This window comes from Colossoma macropomum, unplaced genomic scaffold (genome assembly GCF_904425465.1).
Source record: "Colossoma macropomum unplaced genomic scaffold, Colossoma_macropomum, whole genome shotgun sequence".
Classification (NCBI taxonomy): domain Eukaryota; kingdom Metazoa; phylum Chordata; class Actinopteri; order Characiformes; family Serrasalmidae; genus Colossoma; species Colossoma macropomum.
Window position 1 is genome coordinate 31,212,150 of NW_023494798.1, and position 23,214 is coordinate 31,235,363.

The 23,214-nt window shown below is 39.3% G+C and overlaps 1 protein-coding gene across 1 annotated transcript; it reads left to right on the forward strand.

The window, feature by feature from the left end:
- The first annotated feature begins 940 nt into the window (after window positions 1-940).
- On the forward strand, window positions 941-22,691 carry depdc7a (DEP domain containing 7, paralog a). The gene is given in 11 exon segments (XM_036585501.1): window positions 941-1,206; window positions 8,379-8,518; window positions 8,521-8,795; window positions 10,835-10,965; window positions 12,543-12,637; window positions 12,639-12,736; window positions 14,111-14,331; window positions 16,340-16,482; window positions 19,989-20,114; window positions 21,156-21,234; window positions 22,147-22,691. Coding segments are annotated over 11 exon segments (1,539 nt in total). The 5' UTR covers window positions 941-1,190; the 3' UTR covers window positions 22,362-22,691.
- The last annotated feature ends 523 nt before the right edge of the window (window positions 22,692-23,214 follow it).

Consider the following 23,214-nt stretch of genomic DNA (forward strand, 5'->3'; position numbering starts at 1 on the left):
TGGGATTTTAAAAGAGTTCTACCTTTTACTTAATAATTTTGTTGCCTGGTCAAGTTAACGCAGTACTAACACACAACAGGGCTGCTCTCTTATGTAAAGACAAAACTTTAATATCCTCATGAAATTAATTAATTTATTATTATTATTTTATAATTTAAAGGGGGATTCTTCCAACTTGTATTTAGATAAGTGTTTATACATCCTAGTGGATTTGTATTTTAGCACCAGAAGGCAAAGGTAAAACTATGAAGTCTGTGTCTGTTTTTACCAACACCCACTTTTGTTTTAAGTTGGTTAGGAGTAACTGAAACTCTTTTAGAACAGATAAAAGACGTTTCGACGGCTCATTTCTTAACTGAGGCATTGTTATGCTAATTATGGTTCACCGGTAGTAAACTGCTTCAAGTGGAGAGCGTGAGGGTGACAGACAACAGGCGGGATTTATTTTCCCACCTGTATTCAGACAACCCCCGCCCCCTGCACTCTGACTGGCTGGCAGTTCACCCTTCCATGTTGCCCGATGATTGGACAGCTGGTTTATACTTTGTTAATACATATTTTAATATATGTTAAACGTGTTAACTAAATGTTTTGATGCAACGTGTGAATTGTAACCGAAAACCTTACTGTTTATTCTTCGGTGGTGTAAGAAATAACTGAATGTGTTGCCTGCGCAGGACAATCAGAGGCTATTAGCGATATATTTCGAACTATTTTACTGTTTTAGCTCTTATATAAAACCACAGTTTCTTTATTGGGCGAACTTGTCCTGTAATCTCCAGTGTGTGAAAGTTAACGTAAATAAAAACCGCTAAAAACTTTAAAAAGGTTCTGTTTTTAGTGTTTTTAGCCGGCGTTAGCTTCACTGGTTTCAATGGTTGTCATGGTGACGCAGCGAAGGCCGGGGGAGGGGTGAGTGTTAGCTTCCAGCCAATCGTTGCGCAGGAGGGGTGGGTTTTGTCGGAATACAGGTGGGGAAAAAACAGCGCGGCCGTTTTCTGTCTCTTCACGTCCCAGTAGCTACAGCTGAGACGGCAGAGCAGAGCGAGTGTAGGCGGATTTAGCCGAGCTTGGCGCTCATGCCATTCAGAGCACACCGCTACAAGGAGACGATGCGGTGAACAGAGTCGACGTCGAGTTATTTCATTCTGCTGCTGAATCACTTTAGTGAGTTTGGGGGCGATCCTGACATGCACCGACCTCCAGGTACTGCATCTTCCTCCTCAGTCTTCCTCAGTTTTACCTTAGCTTTGAAACTAACACTGCTGAAGAATTGACTTGTGTTCTCATGTAGTTAGAAAAACAAGCGTGCGGAGCCTTTAAGTGCGTTTAAAAGGAGACATATGTTGAGATTTGTGTGTGCGGGCGTTTGTATTTGGCACTTTGTGGGCACCAAAAGTTCGCAGGATGTTGTAGGGACGTTTGCACGTTTTTATGGCTCTCTCAGGTTTTGTTTTTCAAAGAAAAGAGGTTGGTTGAAGCTAATCCCATGATAATAACCCCACAAAGACGGAAATTAGAGTTGTCTGCACTGTAAAAGTTTTTGTTGTTCAGACTTAACAAAGTCCATAACCTGAATGCCTTAATATTTTGAGTTTATTGAACCTCTAATAGTAAGTTACACTACATTTTAAACCTTTGGAATCACTGTTTTACTCATATAAAACCTATTTTTTGCAGATACTAATGATGCTAATAGTCTTATATTGTCATACAATATGTAGGAGGCTGATGGCATAAAAACTGAGAAATCTGTGAGAATATATCCAGATTATTTTTGAAAAGCTGTGACCAAATCTAATAAACAACTGCAGCTTATTACCTAATAACATATACTAATGTTTGTCACAACCTCTTGTTGTTCCCAGCATATTTTCAATTGTGCATATATTGCGCTCTTATTTTATCACATTCAGTCTAAACTGTGTAAGTTATTATTGTATAACACGTGACTGTATTAATATATGACTATACATGCATGATCCCAAACTTATATACTTGTTATATAATCTGTTTACAGCTTATTATGAGAAATTAGTTAAATCTAAATTTTTGTAGTTTTTTTAAGTTTAATCATGTTTACAGTGTTTGTGAATGTAGCTTGCTCTGTAGTCTATGATTGCTATTCTAGTCGTGTTGTTGTTGTGCTATTTTTATAAATTAAGTTGGCGTAGACTTTGAAAATTTACACCACTGACTCAAACCGCTCCAAACATCTGCTCAAATTCAAATAGTCGGACCCTCAGTTAGCGTTCACCTGAGGCTATATCGGTTAGACCTGTCTGTGCTTGAAGATTCTCCTAGTTTTTGAGGTTGTTTCTTGGAATAATTTGCTTGCCAGTCACCACTGTCACACTATTGATAGGGGTTAATTATAGAAGAGTGCTTAATGTCCCTGTCACAGTGTCTAGCTTGGGTCATAATGGGAACCAGATCATGCTTCGCCCAAATCCCTCAGTGATTATTTGCTTGAATGTTGGGCAAACACAACGGCCTGTGTTGCTACTGGGTATTCCCACCTGAAGCTGATCCAGGGGGCAACAGTGAAGAATATGCTTAAAACAAAGCGTTGCCAGTCAGTTACCACACCATACTCTATAACAAATAATGATGTGGCCTTTAAAGCTACCAAAATATACTCTAAATATCGGCTAAGATATTGTGCTGTGAGTCAATTGTCATTCAGCTCATATACAAGTATATAAGTGGATGAAAAACTGTGTATTTTTTTGCCCCAGTGCAACAGATAATAAGCAAACAGTTACTGCACACAGTAATACAATTGAAACCAAGGTGACAATAATATTAAAGCCGTAGGACGAAGTGTGGTGCAGCGTATGATCTGGTATGAGTGAATGTTCTGAGCTCATTTCCATGCATTTATTATCTGACTGATTTCTCTTTTAGCACTGAATTGTTTTATTGGATTGCACAGCACTTTGGTCAACATCTGCTGTTTTAAATGAGCTCTGTAAGTAGATAGGACTTGGTTTGGCTTTGCTGGTGAGTGGCCAGAGAGTGCAGCTCATTCCAAAGAATGTTCGGTGGTCAGAGGTTGAACTATAAGTGGGAGAGCTGAAGGCTACTAATAGGCCTGGCAAAATTCAGGTTCCTGCTCATCCTTATAAGTCTTACAAAGCCGTAAAATAGGTTTTAAAACATTTAAAGTCATAAAATGTCTGTGAAATGTCTTTTTTTACTATTAGAGATTAAAGTTAAAGATGATGCTTGAGGACCAAGAACAAAATGGTCACTGCGAGGCTCTTAAGTGGCACAGTATCGTCAGTAGATTGTGAGTTTGATGCCACAGCCATGCATGTCTGGGATTCGAAGGGTCCTCTATCTCTCTCGCCGTCACTCAGCATGATGCTAGTCAACATGGGTGTCTGTTATCTGATGTAACAGAATTGGCAGTTAGTGTTCTCCTCCAAGCGTGTTGAGCTGTTCAGTGATGGTGTGTTAGCTGCAGTTAGTGCTTTATGTAACTCAGAGAAAGCACATGCTAGCCTTCGCCCTCTCCGGTTGGTAGCGTTGTGTGATTAGGCTTAGCTAGCAGGTGAGGATATTAAACTATTTCAGAATATTCCCTCAACCAAAAATGTCCAGCCAACAGTGTTCGCCACTGTTTGAATTAGATATACATTAAAACTGATGTTGCACCGATACTGTGTTGGTATTGGTGCCAATACTGGAACTTAAACGCAGTATTGCTATTGGTTATGGGGATACTGATACCTATGACTGACACCACAAAGCAATCTCTGAGATGTGCATGCATGTCAGTAGAGAGAACTTAATGATAAGCAGCAGTAAAAACACTCACAGTAGAATCTGTAAAGTCACGAATACTGACAGCGTGTATGACTGTAAAATGTACTGAACTGACTTGAGGAATTTGGATGTGAAACAACATTCAGCTCTGTTTTGAGTCAGAGGAGCTGCTGTGTGTTGATGTGTAAACATTACAGGTTTATCTGTTTACTGTCCAGTTCTGTTTTTAACTGTTCTGCACAATAAAGATATTTTATGTTAACTTAAGTTGTTAAACATGGTTCTTATTATTAATTATATAATAATAAATGCTAAATATATACAGTAAATAAACAAAAATAAGTTTTTAAGCGCCTAATAAATATAATCGAACACGTAAATGTCATCTAGCCAAGCTGAGTGTGTTTTATTTGTGACGCAGAACATAGATTTTACCAAAATAAAATATTTAAAAATGTAATTGTATAAATATCAGGAATTATAGGTGAGTTAAGTTAGATAGAGTTAGTATCAGTATCGGTACCCAGTATCGGCCAATACTAAAGGATCAGCTATCGGTATTGGAAGTGAAAAAGTGGTTTTGGTATGTCTGTAATTAAAACATGCAAATGTGCAATAACAGGCATAAATATAACATATCTATAAAATATATAACTATATAAATAGTATATACACAATTACATATATTCATAATTATATATATATCATATATATATATATATATATCATATATATATATATATATATATATATATGCCCTGCGATGGACTGGCGACCTGTCCAGGGTGTATCCTGCCTTCCGCCCAGTGACAGCTGGGATAGGCTCCAGCACCCCACTGTGACCCAGAAGGATAAGCGGTTTAGATGATGTATATATATAAACACAATATATACGGTATGTTACATACTGTTACAGTAAGCAGTTATGTGTTGTATTCTATATACAGCAAACAGTCTGTTTTATTGAAATGCAAGGGACAATAAATAATAAATAAATGTTGTGTGCAACATACAAGTATGAGTATTAGTGGAGTGGTGTGGTGTGAAGTTCTGCAGGGTGATGGTGGAGGGAAAGAAGCTGGACCTGAGCTGGTTCTGGTCTGAATGCTTCTGTATCTGTTTGTGTGTAGTTAGTGTGTGTTGTCATGTGGTGGAAATCATATTAGTTTTTTTTTGTTAATGTGTTAAAAATGTATTTTAAAGCATTGACTTTGATTTTATACATTGTTCAGGAACCCTTAACATGCACTTGACCCCTCTCCTCCTCTGAAATATCTGCGTTTCATTTGGGCAAACGTGTCAGTGTTATGTAACTGTTTGGTGATATGCAAACTATCACTGTACCTGCTTTGAGATAATTAAATCTGAATGTGTTAAAAGCGGTCTCGGCGTGGGAGTCTGGCTGTTCATGCTAAAGGTCAGGGTGGGAGATCCCTGAGAAACCACACACACCTTCATCACTGCTTTAGAGCCGGACATGGTGCCCAGAGAGGAAGTACAGTTTGTACAGTCTGGTGTGATTTACAAAGCTCGCTTCATATTGAGCTTCATATTGCTGTTACTTTATCAGGCAGCAATAAGGAAGCAACACTATCAGCTACTTCACCATCTGATTAGACCTCCAATCAGTGATGAATCTGATTCCATCAGCTGAAACTTCACTCACTTTGGAGAAAGTTCATTCTAGCAAGCACTCAAGCGTTTCCAGCCCAGATAGTTATGCGATGAATTGCGTTTAGCTTCGATTTACATTCCGTAAAGTACACTGATGACTTTTTCTGTTTGTTTTAATTACATATTAATTGGTAACATTTTACTTACCCTGCTTGACATCACCATCCCAAAATATGTCATGGCAGATGTTATATGCTGTCATGAATTGTCATGACAATTATTATTATTATATTAAGCATATTTCTTGCGACAAGCAAAATTGTCTGCCAATAAAGTGAGATAATTTGACGTAATAGAATGACTTAAGACAAATAAAATGTCTAGAAATAAGTTAAATCATCTTTTGCTTACAGCAATCTCAAAATGAGAAATACTAGAAATATTGACTAGATTTAAGATAATTAAACTTGCCAAGATGCCACCATTTTTGCAGTGTGGTAACCTGACACTGTTATCTCACTGAACAAAATCTGTCATGACAACATATGACATCTGTTACAACATGCTTATGTCAGTGTTATGTAGCAGAATTCAAGCAAAATGTTACCATTCATTCTCTACGTTGCCACAGTGTCTGAGACATCGATCCAGTCTACTTATCTTGGGATGGGAGATGGGAAAAAAATTGTGAAAAAAATCCTTTATCTTGCAGCCAACAATTGTCTATTCAGATTGGGGGGCTTCCATTGATGAGTAGGCGTAGTAAGGGAGGGGTGCTTTGAGATAATTAAATCTGCATGTGTTAAGCGGTCTTGGTGTGGAGTTCTGGCCCTTCTCGCTAAAGATCAGGGTGGGAGATCCCTGAGGAACCACACACACCTTCATCACTGCTTCAGAGCTGGACGTGGTGCCCGGAGAGGAAGTACAGTTTGTGAGAAATGATTATTCCCGCTGGTGTGATTTACAAAGCTCACTTCATATTGACTTTGGCCAGAGATGCTCTTTATATTGGAGCCTAAACTCTCTTAAAGCTCTCTGTGTTCTACGACTGCAATCTTGGGCATAAAACATGGGAAACTTCATACACTACATCGGTCATGGTCACTCTGATGATTAAAGAGCTGAATCAGACGTTAAATAAACAAAGAATGTTGATGGCCCATTTCCAGTTCTCTGAGGAGCCTTCCTTTTCTTGACTTCACCCATTCTTGTGTTTATTAGAGATATTTTTAAGCGTGATAGTTTGGCGAAAAAGTCATTTTTTGTCATTTATGTAAGTTTCCCACTTAACCCAAGTGTAGTCAATCAGCGTAGACATCTTTGGTGTCTGAAGTTTGCTTCTTTAGTTTTGTGCTGGAGCTACGAGGCTAATGCAGCTAACAACCACAATAAGCTCATACCTCACCAATTAGCATTGTGCTAACTGCAGGCCTAGGTCACCACAAATTTGCCTCAAACCTTGTAGAGCTGATAAGGAACCCCTAATAGACTTGCTTAAGGGGTTTCTAACTTAGTGTTCTCTATAAAAATGGACAAAAAGTGCATCACAAAGCTAAAAACAGTAGTAGGAGACAAGCTGAGGCCTGAATTTTGTCCAAACTTTGGTCTATTTTTATAGGGATGCAGTAATATGGGTTCTGGGCTGATGACAGTATTTAATATCTGTTGGAGCAAATGCTGCTTATATACTGTAGAGACTGAGACTGGAAACACCCAGATTAGTATCACAGAGTACAGGTAACATTTATTTTCTGCCTCAGATCTTATATCTGCGCTAATCTAGTCACAACTACTAGGATTTTGTCAGATGTGTTCTGATTGACCATCCAGATGTCCATGTTTTAATCTTTCCAATGGGAAACTCAGTTTTGCAGTCATCCCCTGTGCGCACCATGATGGTGTAGTGATAGTTTGAAAAATGTGTGTGAAGCCCTTTTCACAGTAGCCATAAAAGATTCAAGATTCAGGATTCAAGAGTTTTTGTTTTTTGTCATATGCACAGTAAAACGGGCAGTTACACTGTGCAGTGAATTTCTTACTTTCTTAATCCTCCATTCACAAAAAAGCTAACCCTGCCTGTTTTTGAGGTCCCTCAGTTAAACTATGCAATTTTTTTTTCGTCGATGGAATATATTTAGATGGTAATGGTTTACAAAATCAGAAGTGAACCAGACTTTCTTCTTTGAAGGTGATCATGCAAGTCAATATTTATAATAGTGTTTTATTTTTTTCTCTTGTGTCAGGTGTACAGGACTGTTTGAAATAAAGATGTTGCAGTTGCGCTGTCTGTTTTGTCTGCACAGCTGTCTTTGTATAGAGGTGTGAATTATTTGCACAGCAGGGAGTTCTTTGTGCTTCCCTTTTACCCCTCATTGCTCGCTAGCAGCTCAACAACAGAGGGCCTTCTGAAAATGGCCATTCAAGTGTTTTCTTTGAAGAATGTAGAAGCTAGTAGCGAGACATGCTCACACATTTGCTGACGCATACCACTTTGTTTCTTGTGGGTGTGTTTTTGTTGTAGCACCATTTTACAAATTGTCCTCCTCTATATGGTATACAGAAACAACAGTCTGTGATGGGTTGTTTTGCATGTCAGCCAAACAGCCCGTTCCTGTCAAAGTAGGCCAGGTTAAGCGACAAAACGCTCCAGACTCTCTGACCGATTTGTAGAAGTCTAGACTTTGTATGAGGTTGGTTGCAGTAAAATCTATAAATCTGTAAAAATCTGTTAAATGAATAGTTAATAGCCCCTGTGCAAAACTAACAAAGTAAGCTTCACCAATCATGTCTTGGCTGATCAACTACATTTGAGGTAAGAGGTAAACTGTATAAACCTGAATTTGCACAGAGCTGTGGCTGTATTAGAAAAAGAAATTGAAGTATGACAGATAGGGAAATTATGGGATTTAGTCCAGTTTCATCAAAGTTTTGTCTTTTTTCAAGTCCAGCAGTCACCCACACCTCATCTTCCCCTCTCTCCTTCTCTAAATTAGATAACGGTATGGCTGGGAAGCCATTCCGGGCCACCTTCATCTGGAGCAGCATCATCAACAACCTCCAGACGCAGGTGGAGGTGAAGAGACGACGGCACAACCTCAAGTCCTACCATGACTGCTTCCTAGGGCTCGGAGGCGAGTGGACGTGGTGCTGGCCCACATCATCCAGAACAAATTCTGTGGAGATGAGGAGGTTCCTCGTTCTAAAGCTGTGCGCCTCTGTCAGGCCCTTATGGACTCGCGGGTGTTTGAAGCGGTGGACACTAAAGTGTTTGGGAAGGAGAAGAGGCAGGGCAAGTTTGAGGACAGCAGCTGTAGCCTGTACAGGTTCCTCAATACACCAGTTCCCAAGAAAGATACAATAGACACTGTATACAGCCCACCGCGCATCCAGAGGAACGAAGCCTCCAAAAGGTACCAGCTTTTATCTGCAAAAACAGTCTGTAGTAGTTCATGGTGTCAGCCCCAGATGCTCTACCCACAGATGTACACAAAGACCCAATCCCATTTCTTATTTGTATTTATCTAATACTGTATTGTGAGCTTACCTGCTTTCATGCTTTAAGAAGGCAGTATTTATGCCCTTCCAGTTTACATTTGTCTTTAAAATGCTCACACTGAAATGCGAAACTCGATAAACGGAACCTCATAATCTCATAAACCTCTCATAAACGCATGAGAGGTGCATAAATTCAGGGGCATAAACTGTAGCTGGGCGTCTGAGGACGTGTTTGTGGCTCGGGAGGTGGCGGCACTTAGAAAACGCCTCACTGTCATAGTTGGTTAAAGTATATAATTTCGAGTATGTATTCACCAAGTGCGTTTTCATTTCATCAGTTTATTCATACGGTTTTAATATTGAAAACAAACAGTTGGGACAATGATAAATAGGTGGGCCCAATCTTAGGGCCACCACTGGTTTGTGGTCAGTTGAAGGCAGTCGAAGTAGGTGGTTCTTGGTCATATTGAGCAACAAAAGACACCAGATTGTCTCTCTTCAGACAATAGTCAGGATACTTGCAAGACAAAGGAGTGCATAATTCTATGCCTTTGATATATTATGATAAATTTCTTAAAGGTATGAAATGTGGAAATATGCTTGCTTGCTGGAATCATTGCACACTTTTTCTCAAAAGGTTTTGAAGCAGTTTTAAAGTTCATCTTAATCTCTATCTGCCACATTTGCTGCAGTCAGATATGTGGGCCTACACTTTAGTTTTGTCCCTGTCATCATTACATAATGTACATGTTTTGTAGCAGTTCTTTATTATTCCCTTTTTTATTCATATTTAATGTTTACTATCATATTTAAGGGTTGAAAACGATTGTGGTTTTATGGTTCAGTAGATCAAAAAAACACTAAAATAATATCAAGAAGAAAAGTATAAACATGGTGGAACACTTCAGATCATGTACCATCAGATTAATGTCAATAATCTTTAAGACATTGTCCTGTTCATGGAATAATCTTTTTATTATTTCTGCCTGCGGCTTTCATAAGCATGTTGCTTTATGTTAGTAAGAAGTACCTTTAAAACAAGCCTTACAGCTTTAAAAATGAGCACTTTCCAAACCTTTTGTGAATCATGGCCGGTGGAAAAGCACACTAGTTGTTTTTCACACCGATGCATGGAAGCATGAAACAGTGTTGTATATAATTAACGGATGTTCAAGCACAGTTTGCTCTGAATTATTTTTCCAAAGCGGTTTTTGCCCTCTGGTTTAGTTTATGTTTTTTGGCTGAGCTTGTAATAATGGAGTAATCATCAACAAACTTCAATGAAATTTTAACATGAAGGATTTGATGTAGTCCGCAGAACTCTGTTCTTGGTGTTTGTTAAAGGGAATTCCACTAACTGTTCAGAATTTATGCATAATTCAATCGTTAAGATGTAAACAGAGTCATCCAGAGTGGTTTGATGTGAAATAGTAGAGAAACTCACTAACTCAGATTTCTTTACAGTGGTGGTGACAGGAAGCAGGGGTCACCAAGTCTACAACACAAATATAGCCATTTTATTAAGTGTCCAAAATCAGCATTGAACCATGCACCTCTTTGCATTAAATGGATATTTAAAAATATATTTTATGCCAGAACTTTCTCAAAACAATCATAAAACCATGTTTTAGACATCAGGCAGAATATTTATAACCATTTCGTGTAATAACGTTCTGTAAAGGAGCTTTTAAGTGCTTTGGACGTCTGGTTCCCATCACATCCACTGTGAACGATTCTGACTTGATAACAGAGCATTTCACACCAAACCACTCTGAATGACTTTGTTTACATCTTAACCATTTAATTATGCAGAAGTTCAGAAAAATCAGTGGAATTCCCTTTCACGTTTGATGTGATTGGGTGTCTTATGTATTTATGTAATGCAAATGTGTGACGTTCCAGTTCCACCTCGTGTAACATCATGATCTGATTCTAATCTAATCCATATCCATAGGGAAGAGGAACAGGAGTATTCAAACAGCTCACCAGTCAAAACGGATAAATCTCTGGAGGATGTTTTGGGCAACCTGAACTCCATTACCACCATCACACCCCAGCTGATGAACCTGGGCCTATCACAGGAGTGTAAGTCAGCGTTTTTCAGCCTAATCTCCGTTTGCTGTATCTGTCACATTCAGTTGGTTTCTACACGGAATAATTTGTACTTTTCTTTTTTTACTTAGTAAAAGAACAGAAAACCTAAACATTGGCTTGTATTATAGTTGTGCTTTCTGTTATTTTAATAAGTACAGAGAAACTGGTTACAATTATTGTGCCAATTGACAGTATGAACACTAGGGCTGTCATGATTACTCAATTAAAACTGATTATTAAAACTGTATCAATTGTGATAAGCCTGCAGTGTGAATGAAATACATGGCATATGCCAGTTATTATAAAGCCATGTTTGGCAGACTGATAACTCTCTACAAGGCGGAGCTGTTAGTACTCAAATAATTTGTATGCATTTTTGTATGCTTCACTGAAAGAGAGGAAACCCACACCAGCAGGATCTCACAAATGCATGTATGTTTGTAGTTACAAATTACGTGTGTATAAAGTACAATTAAATGTTTGTCTGTGTCTGAAGTAAAGGGTTTTTTTAACTTGGGCTAGACTGAACAGGATGTCAAACAGGCTAAGAGGCTCCTCAAAAAATATTAGGCTTTATTGAAGGATGTAAAACTGCAACATAGTTAAGAATTTGCCCTTTGAGAGGCTTTTAAAGGTTCAAGTAATTCAGATATCCATGTTTAGTTAGAGCTGTCTAAGAAGTATTAAACCTGAAAAGTGAATGTAAACTACCACATGTTTTCAGTTGTGCTGCTGTCCATTTTAACCCTCTATTGCACAATGTTGCCTCAGGGTAACAAACCCATTTCTTCCTCACTTTACAATAACATTATCCATATTTAAAGACAATGGCAGGGTTAACAATAAAGGGAACAGTTTGAGTATGTCAATAAAAAGCATGTTCCTGGTCATACGATCTCTTAGTGGGCACTTTTAAACCTCTTTTTTACAAGCAATATAATTTTTTTTTTGAGAATTTCCAGAAATATGTTCGTTGCCTAGAAGCAACATTGTTCAAATCCATTCTACAGTTGCACAGTCACAAGGAACACTGGGAATCAGGGAACACTGATATCTTTTATTCCCATCGTTGCACAATGTTGCTTTAAGGCACCATACCCCCCACACGACCCCTGCACACATTATTTTTAAAAAAATGTTTTGATATTTATTATTCAGGTCCATTTTATGCAAGAAAAGTGAATCAAATATTTTTTTGTTTTGCCTTTTAACAAAATATTGTCAAGTGTTTCTTTTTTAAACTTTTTTTAAGTAAAGTATGTTGAATTCTTTAAAAGTCTTTGCATAGTAGGACTATAGACTATATAGTCTATAGTCCTCAAATGACACTTAGAACAGAACATTATTGAACTGAATAGAATAGAATAGAATAGAATAGATAGAATATTATTAGAAATCTGGATTTTTGGATTTGACATTATCTTTGTCCATGTTAGTGGACAGAAACAGAGGCAGCAAACAGAGATAGAGCTGCAAAAATGCTAGAGTGTTCCTTTAAGTGTTACGGGCATTTCCCATAGAAAAGATCCTAAAGGATATGTGAGGATATATGACCTGTCTCTTCTCAGTGGTGGACGAAGTCTGGCAGCAGCAGACCACGTTGAGGCTCCTGCAGTTGATAGAGTTGCCTTTGCTGGAGAGTCTTCTAGAAGGCAGAGAGAGCCCCTCGTCCCCACCTGCACGGAATGGACAGCGATCCTGACCTCCTCTACACCAGCAACTACCTGGACCGAGAGATCCTCAAAGCCTTCAGTGAAGCTCAGTACGTGTTTTACCCTCTGCTTCTTCTTCCTCTGCTTCTTTTTCTCCTTCATCACCTTCTTCTGCTTCTTCCACATCTTATTCCTGTGTGTTTTCTGCTTTCATCTTCTTCTTCTTTGTTTTCTGCTCTCTCCATCTCAGAATGTCAAAGCAGACAGTCCTTAGAAATCTAGAGTTGTTATTGCCGTTTTGATTCACATTCATTATCTCCTCTTCTACATACGAACACAAATGTGATATGGATTAAAAGTTCAGAATGCACACTTTCCACAGGCTTGGAAGGGTTAAAAAGATGAAAAGCTGCAGGGTTGCAGGGAAACACTGCAATTTTAATTGATCTTCTTGGAGATAGGGCTGGGTGATATGGCAAAAATATCATTTTCACAATACATGATACATATTGCAATATTCTGACACAGACACAATGGACTGCGCATACACACACACACATTATCTTAACCGCTTATCCTTCTGGGTCCTGGGGTTGCTGGAGCCTGTCCCAGCGGTCATTGGGCAGAAGGCAAGAAACACCATGGACAGGTCGCCAGTCTATTGCAGGGCAGCCATTAAGACATAGATATACAAGATACACAGTTACACACACATTCACAGCTAGGGGCAGTTTAGTGCATCCCATTGGCCCGACTGCATGTCTTTGGACTGTGGGTGGAAACCGGAGCACCCGGAGGAAACTCACACAGACATGGAGAGAACATGCAAACTCTACACAGAAAGGACCCTGGTTACCTGGCCGGGGAATCGAACCCAGCTTCACTAGCAATACCATATTTAAAACATCAATTAGCTCTATATACTATAACTTTTGTTCAGCAAACAGGGCTAATCGAGCTCTCTTTGTAATGAAACACTTGGTTGATCAGCGTTCTTTAAGTAGGAGTGTTATTAGCGATATGCTAAGAAAGGCATTTTATCACAAAAACAAAATTTGTTATGATAACAATAAATATCTACCTCTAATCAGAAATTGTTCATGGAGTGGACGTATCTAAAACATCCTGCTACTTGCTATAGTTTATGGCAAACCAGGAAAGTACTAAAATCTGGAAGGCTGATGAATCAGGCATGTTTACTCGACTCGAATACAAAACACATCACCCCTCGCGTGCGTAGAGCTGAGATATTGCGTCCAGACAAATGGAGGCTGGTCATTATGTAATGAGCTCCGTTTGAAGGCCTCAGCCTCAGGCTGTGCGGTTTCTACCACCACATGGCCAACAGTCTGAAAGGCAAGAGTATGACCGCATCTCTTTGTTTGTTTCTTTCTCTGTTTCTTTCCTTGTGCCCATGCTTTCCCTCTTTGTCATCTTCCTCTATTTATGTTTTTTCCCTTTTTATCCCTCTGTCTCTCTCTCAGGGCTGATGACTGGCTCTCGGCTGCGGTGGACTGTCTGGAGTTTCTGCCCGATCAGCTGGTAGTGGAGGTGAGCAGGGGTCTGGCTAAGTGCGCAGAAGAAACGTCCCAGTATAAGCGGCTTCTCTATAGCGTCCTCATTCAGCATTACGGGCACACGGAGCATCTTCCGCTCCTCAGCAACCACGTATTCGACATACACACCGGCATCTCCGAACTGTTAGGTAAGAAAGAGCGGAGAAGAATTGGGTTTAAAGCTTTGGGTTTAATTAGATCGGAACATAAGCCTTGTAAAAATCGAACGTCTGAAAATTTCACTTGTTTTGATCGTGGGACTGCAGTTTGAACTAATTTAGTAAAGTGATCCATATATATTTGCATTGTTTGAAACGTTACGAAAACATAAGTTTTCATACATTGTGCAACTCCAATAAAAACGTGCAAAATGCAGATGTCACTAAACGTTTAACAGGCAGTGTTAGTTTAGGGGTCACTGTGATTCAGGTGATGTTTTTGATGATACACACTTTTAATGGACGTTCTCCATTCCTTCCTCTCTAATGATAATACATTCCTGTCAGAAGCTTATCAAGGTTACAAAAGCCTGTGCATTTTATCCCCTTGTTGTGATGTCAGCACTCATCAGGACTGTATTACAGAAACTTCTTCAGTCTGAAATCTTATCTGTTTAGTCACCACGACAACTTCAGTTAGGACTGAATTTAGGACAGAAGCTATTACAGAACAGCAGTAGTTAATCTTATCATTAACTCCAGACAAGAAAACAGTATAACAGAAACATCCTAACTAGACTAAAACTCTTAAATACTGTCCTAACTTTAAGATAAACCACAGAAGAGACTTTACTTCTGTTTTAACCATCTGTTTCTATTGTTTTATGCAGTAACAGGCAGCAAATTTCACTATAACTGGCATCTACATCAAAAACGGTGCTTTGACTTTTGACTTTTTCTAACAGTGTTTTAAAACCCCAGACACTGCAGACTCGATCTCCACTGTCCGCTCTTCTTACCTTTGTACAGTGGTGAATAATGAGGAGACAGAGCTGAACGAGTATCTGTTTATTAGAAGGAATAACGTTAGCGCGCTCAGCTAAAGCGTTTGGGAAACTGAAACTGAAACTGTAGAGCGGTGACGCTCTGAAAAACAGCACGAAGCGCTGACACAAAATTTAAGGTTTCCGTACTTCGGTTTTGTTTGACCTTTTTTACCTCAGTAACGGTAGCTAACGTTAGCTGTCTGGCTAACTAATTTGATTACGTATTGACGCTTCAGCTGTGCACGTATGATAGGTTGCTAGATAAAAGACCTGGCAGTTGATTGTCAATTTCGATTGAGTACATTAAGATTTCCTAACTTGAGATTAGATGCTGTGAGATTAATAAAATTAAGATCAGATTTGCTTCTGTAATACGAATTTGTGAGAAATCTTGTCTTGTCCTGTCAGATCTTAGTTAAGATAAAAAGATTCTGGAAGCTTCTGTAATACGTGTCTAAACCACCTTTGCACCAAAAGAGTTGTGTTACAAGTTATAAGAGTAAATGTGCTTTTAACAATAATCAAACCAAGGAAGACATAAACATGAAGCTTACGTTTTAAGATACATATAAGTAAAAGATTAGAACTTAACTGATTTTTTTTTCAAATGAAACCTTTGCAGAGCTTTTCTCTTATTATATATTTGTAAAGTAGCAGCGAAAATCAGATATGACTCAAAAGAAGGCAAGGTGTCCCCAAACTTTTGTTGACCAGTGTAAACCCTCACTCTTACTATTGTATAATGGAATTTGTGAGTCTTCAGGAATCCCAAACAAGCACTATGAAGCCGTATCTAATACCTTAGTCCTTAAATGCAGTTGTGTAACATTAACCAAGTTGATGGTTTTATTGTACTGAGAATTTTATTGTGTTTGTGAGGAGCTGAGTAAGAGCTGTTGAATGAGGCTTTGGGGCTCCAGGCCACGTGATAAATACCAGCAGCAGAAGAGTTTGGTTCCCACCATGGGAACTTCTCTGGATCTCCTTCAGCAAAGTGTTTCTTCACTGAAATGCTTATGCAGTGTAAACAGAGGTGTTTAAAAACTGTTAACTGCAAAGCTGGAGATAAATTCTTGAGCAAATTCCCTGTAAAGCCATAAAGCTGAGACAATACAGGCCAATCTGTGCAGCCCACAGTGTATGTTAATGAGCGTGTGTGTTTGTGTGTGTAGTTAATGGAAAGCGGGAGCAGGCTCTGGAGGCTCTGCAGCTGTGTCTGAAGCTCCAGGACTCGCGCAGCAGAGAGGAGCTACGCAGACTGCTTCGCTTCATGGCTGTCGCCGCTCGCCCACAAGAGCTCAAACTGCACAAAGAGGTAAAACTGAGCAAACACGCTATATACAACAAAAACTGTACAGTACTGCGCAAAAGTCAGAGACCACACTTCAGTTCATTTCCAGGCAAAACAGCCATCACACACAAATTATTCAGTTTCAGGAGAAATTTGAGGAGGTTAGATTTATGATCTGCTTGCATAAGGAAGGAGAAAATCAAAGGAAAATAAGTGAAAAAAACAGGAGTTTCCAAAACTGGAGTTCAAAAAATGATTAAAAGCTATAGAGAAGATGCAACTCCTAACAACCACCTGGAAGACCTGGTAGACACCAAAACAGCCCCCATCAGATAAACAGCACTTAAAGCTTTCATCTTTGAGAGAGAGGAGAAAATCAAGCTGCTTCAGATCTGAAAACATCCACAGGTGTTTCTGTCCATCCTTCCACTGTGAGAAGACGACTCAGCGCTGTGGGTCTGAAAGGATGTGTAGCTGTCAAGAAGAACCTCACTGAGAAAAGGAGACGGACACATCAAACAGAGAAGCTGAACAATGGACTGACCACCCAGGAGTCCAGACCTCAACATCACTGAATGTGTTTGGATGACTTGGATCATGAGAAGCAGAAAGTGCAACCAACGTCTAAGACTGAACTTTGCAATTACATGTAGTTGTTGTGTAATTTTCTGTTAAATGCACATTTTCTGCATTTGCAGCTTTTTTTCCTGATGCTGAAAAATTAGTAACTTGCCGGCTTGTCTGGAAATGTAATAAATGAAGGGTCTCTGACCTCTGCACAGTACTGTACACTATGAACTGTATGAACTAAATACTGCATTAAACGTTTAGCGCACAAGCAAAAACACAGTTACTTCTGCCTTGTAATCTGTAATGGGTAAAGAAAACAGACTAACAAAGCTGAAAAATCAAACTGTTGTATTTATTTAAAAATTTTAGAAAGTACCACTTTGAGCAAACATGAATAGGAGCAGCGAAAAAACACTTTACACAATTTTCACCTTACCCCAAACATAGTCCAGCAGCCAAGCTGTGTCGTCTTTGTAAGTTTGTGAAAATGGCCAAAAATATTTAAATGTTTTAAGCTATGCTATTATACTTTTGTCCATGTTTATAGATAACAGTGTGTCATACAGAGTCAGAAACCGCATAATCAAGTCTATTACCGAACAACTCCACACAGTTTGTGGCAAGTGTGTGATGATGTAACCCTCTGGGGTCTGAGGGCATTTTCTCATTTTGTGCATATCTTCTTAAACTCTCCTTTAAAAGCACTTGCATATAACAAGATACTCATATGTTTCATATCAAAACGCTCCGTTATCTTCATCACTACTTTCCAAAACCGCTGCAGCAACTTCAGCAGCTGTAAACTCTCTGCACGCCATTTCACATGTGTCTCCGATGTGGACTGAATGAAGAATGAAGGGTGTGATGAGTCAGTGCTTAGTGATTTCCTGAGTGTCCATTGGTCAGTTTCACATAAAATGTAACTGGACACACGGATCCACCAGTTCCATGCGGTTTGAGGCAGATGACGTGTATCTCAGCCCCTCTTCATAGCCTCATAACTCTGGATGTGAGTCACATACGATCTCGTGATAAGAGGGAATGGAAAGGGCGACTCTACAGATTCAGGAAACGTTTGAACTGTATTTCTGCGCTGTATTATCACAAAGAGAGAGAAACATAAATGGGAATTTGACTCGTAGGTGAGTTTGTGGACCCCAGAGGGTTAAGCATGCAGTTTAGCATGATGCTAATTAGTGGAGTGCTAATTGGTGCAAAACTAAAGACCCTTATAAAAACGTCACATGATATACACCGATCAGGCATAACATTTTGACCACCTCCTTGTTTCTACGCTCATTGTCCATTTTATCAGCTCCCCTTACTATATAGGTGCACTTTGTAGATCTACAGTTACAGACTGTAGTCCATCTGTTTCTCTGATACTTTGTTAGCCCCCTTTTACCCTGTTCTGCATTGGTCAGGACCCCCATGGACCCTCACAGAGCAGGTATTATTTGGGTGGTGGATCATTCTCAGCACTGCAGTAACACTGGCGTGGTGGTGGTGAGTTAGTGTGTGTTGTGCTGGTCTGAGTGGATCAGACACAGCAGTGCTGCTGGAGTTTTTAAACACTGTGTCCACTCACTGTCCACTCTATTAGACACTCCTACCTTGTTGGTCCACCTTGTAGATGTAAAGTCAGAGACGATAGCTCATCTGCTGCTGCACAGTTTGTGTTGGTCATCCTCTAGTCCTTCATCAGTGGTCACGAGAACGCTGCCCACAGGACGCTGTTGGCTGGATATTTTTGGTTGGTGGACTATTCTCAGTCCAGCAGTGACACTGAGGTGTTTAAAAACTCCAGCAGCCCTGCTGTGTCTGATCCACTCAGACCAGCGCAACACACACTAACACACCAACACCACGTCAGTGTCACTGCAGTGCTGAGAATGACCCACCACCCAATAGTACCTGCTCTGTGAGGGTCCATGGGGGTCCTGACCACTGAAGAACAGGGTACTACTAGACTACAGTCTGTAACTGTAGAACTACAAAGTGCACCTATATAGTAAGTGGAGCTGATAAAATGGACAATGAGTGTAGAAACAAGGTCATAATGTTATGCCTGATCGGTGTATATATGACCTTTTTTGTAAGCGAAGACGGTAAACATGTCTGATCAGCAACATCTGGAATAAGGAGAAAAATGTCCAACTTTGAATTTTCACTGGACTGTCACTTTAAAACATCCAAGCATGCCAGAGCTCAGTTTTTGGACTCGTATATCCTCAACACAGACTAAAGTAAATTCTCAGTGGAGAGCACATATTGGCCGTGTAATTTAATCCAAAAGTAGGCTACATCCAGAACATATGCATGTCAGCTTTGTTTCCAACACACTTAATAATATTTGACAAATGCTGCTCAGGAGCTCTGTTATGTAATCAGGTGTGTTTGTATAGGGATACTGCTCGGTCTTACTCGCCAAGCCATTAGTCATCAGAGAATTAGTCATGATTGCAGTGATACGGCCTCAGAGCAGGATGAATGATGTAGTCGAAAGGTCACACGAGGTCTTTTACGCTGCACCACGTTTACCACGTTCCTTATGCTCTGGATAAAGGAAACAGAACGTGCACTGTGAGGCACTGTTGTACAAGACTGCCCGCTATATTCACTGCTAAGCAGCTGTTCCAGCGAATGGAAAAATGTCCTCAGCATGAATATTCTGATTCAGTTCTCTCTCTATCAGCTAGCATCAGTATAATGGCCTCCATTTGCAAAGTATGGAAAAATTAGCTGAAAATTACAACGGAAGCTGCTGCAAAATATCTACAAAAGGATCGTTGTAAGCAATCATGGAAACTTCAGATTAAGCAGCCAAGCGGCTTTTTAGAGCTTTTATGGGCACACTTTACAAACACACACGAGTGACCTACATTATGTAAATGTAGGTATTATCTGTGGATATAATTCTGATGACATTTACTACATCCTGGTATTGTTTTGTTCCTCAGATAGAGAACAGGATGGCGGTAAAGAGAGCGTTCTCCAGTGCTATCGTATACAGTGCCAGACTAGCCAAGGGAAAAGTGGATCTTCTGGTGCTCTTCATGATAGACAACCACTTGGACCTTTTCAAGGTGAGTCTTAAAATGGCCAATCTGAACGTACATAATTTCCCTCTTGGCCCAAATATAGTCAAAAAGCCAAGAGAAGTTTGATGTATGAAATTTGCTTTTGTAATTTTGCACTGAAGGCTGATGTAGTAAGTAATGGAAGCTTATACCCCATAAATTAGCATTATGCAGATAGTCTTATCTGGTTTCTGACGCTGTATGACTCACTATTAAAATGGACAAAAGCACACTGCCTTGCTAAAAACAGTAGTAGCCATCTTGAGGCATGAGGTTTGTCCATGCTCCCAGATAGCGAGCATATATCGGTCCACTGGCTTGATAAGACTGGCACCCTGCTGACTGTTTGCCACTGCTGGTCTACCTTTGGACCACCCAGATTATTGTCCTGCATACAAGCTCTAACTAGTTTTTATCTCCTCAAACAGATTTTGATTGCACACAGACTTTTATTTTGGAGAACAAACTAAGACAAATATCACAAACAAGTGAGAGAAAAAATAATTAATGACTAAGTCTAATATAAAATGATTTTGTTGAAAATGTTGTGGTAGATTTGTGGTGGCAGCTGTATAACCGGTTTTATTTATGATATTGCTGTTAAAATTATTCACTAAACTAATTTACAAAGGAGAACGAAATAAAGAAATGAAGGAAGAATCAGTAAATTGGACTGTAAGTGTAAAACGAGCACTGAAAAGTGGCATTTTATCTAAAACTCTGTTTAACAATCATTTGAGATCACATAACTAATCAGCACGGTTTGAGGCGATTTTATGATTTAGTCATACAGCACAATGCTAAATGCTGGGGAATTAAATTCCATTATTTGATAGCTACATTAGCCCTGTAGCTCTAGTGCAAAGCTAAAGAAGCAAACTTCAGACACCAAACATTATGTGTCTGATCACCTATGTTTGGGGTAGACCCAAACTGTCTCTTAGTGCTGTTCAGATTTGTGCACAGTTGCTCAAGTCCACTCCTTCTTCATAGATGCTACTTCTCTGGGATGAAAACACAATGCAAATTTGTGATTGTTTTTTCCAGATTCCTGCATCACTACACAAGCTTGTTGGTGACAAATTGGCCAGCATCATCAAAGGAAAAGATCCAGATATCATTACGGGTGAGTGCTTGATAACTAATGTTTTCCGAGGTTTACCAGGCAGAGCTGCATTAAGCTGCGGTAATCAAGGGAAGGGCAAAACTATCTTCCTTTAAGGGGAATTTCAATGATTTTTCGAAGTTTCTGATTTTCTCAAAGTCATTCAGAGTGGTTTGATGTGAAATTGTGAATTTAAAAATAGTTAAAAACTGAGAAACTTACAGACTCAGATTTCTTTACAGTGGTCATGATGGGAACCAGAGGTCATGATAACTACAACACAGATATGACCATTTATTTACTATCCAAACCCTACCGTGAACCTACACATGTCTTCTGAGCTTTTATATGGAATGTTGATGATATTAAAATAGTGGAAAATATGAATTTCTGAAAATATAAAGTTTCTCTGGGAGCTGTTTTGCCTTATAACATCGTGCATGTACCCCTCCACCATGAATGGATTTCAGAAAAGACATGCCTCCTGCAATAAACAGTGCATACTTTGCCACTTCATGTAATGATTTGAAGAGTTTCATTCCAAAATGCAGTAAATCGTAATTGTGGATATGACAAGTTTTTAAAAAGGATAACAGCAGATAAATAATGGAAAACATGTTTATAATCTAATAAGTCCAATATGTTAAAATTAGCAAATAAACAGTAATTGTGCATTAAAATGTGCATTCCGTAAATAACCAAACACTGTTGTGTCGTTGTCTTGGGTTTGATATTCGGTCAGGAAACGAGCAGTTTCCAAAGGTGCTAGAACCATTAAGAGTTTTTAACTGCTGCTTCAATTCTAAATGGCCTTGTCACACATTCATGTTATCACCTACGACCTGCGAGGTAGGAAAGGATACTGCATGTATGTGAAGGACGTAACTGTGTCCACTAAGGAGAAAAGTAACAGCAAACTCTTTTCTTCTGTAGGTACAACGTACTGTAGACGCATTACAGGGAACGCGTACATGGAGACAGTTCAGAAGACCACCAAAGAGGAGCTGTGGACTTTACTCCGAACCATTCACAAGAACACCAGACTCTCCGTGAAAGAGAAGAGAAGGCTGCTGGGACAGTTCTACAGAGGCCACCCGGAAATATTCGTGCAGTATTTTGGAAAGCAGATCTCCAGTGCTTATTTGTAGCAGGTTGCTATAGTGAAACGCCATTGCACAAGATGTAGAAAGTGTCATGTAAATGCTGTAAAAAGTGTAAATATTGTAAAAAAAAACGAACCTGTAAATGTTATTTACTTTGCATGCTTGTAAGCATGTGCTAACAGAAAGGTCAAAGAGTCCAGTCATGCAGATTTTTGAAGTCTGTGTTCAAATATAATGTGAGAATGTTAATGTCGATCCTTTTTTTTAACTTACCTGACTTGAATGTTTTGTTCTGATAAGACTGAAACTTGTTCTCAAACTGTGTGACGTCGTGACACAGAGTCCCATTCTGAATAAACGCTCTATCCAGAGTAACACTGCGTCAGAGTAGTTGTGTTCTTATCAGTGTTTGAGTTTTTTTTGTGTATTTATGCACTTTTGTGGTTTTATGCACTAAGAACGGCCATAAGTCCTTTGTTACATGAGTATTTTCGAACCTCTCTTTATACCTTAGCATTTAAGTTTTTTTGTTACTGCACCTTTAAGACTGAAATATGTAAATTGCCTCTGCTCTGATTGGCTGTGCCTTGTTCAAAAAGCAGTCCAGGCTAAAATGTACAGAACAAACTATTACATTTAGACTGAAATCCTCAAGGATGAGGAAAAACTTCTTTGAGATGTGTGGATCTTTTGGAGGGCTGCAATGCTGTCCCTGCTTCCTGACAGTCATGAACAGCACAACGTTTAATCTGCCTGTAGGCACAAAACTTTGCACCACTTCAAAGGGAATGGGTTAAATGTGTTCATGGCTGTGACATCACAACCACAATGAATTGAGACACAACACAAACACACAGTTTTTGAAATTAGGCAAGATAATTTTGGGAGTTGTTGAAAA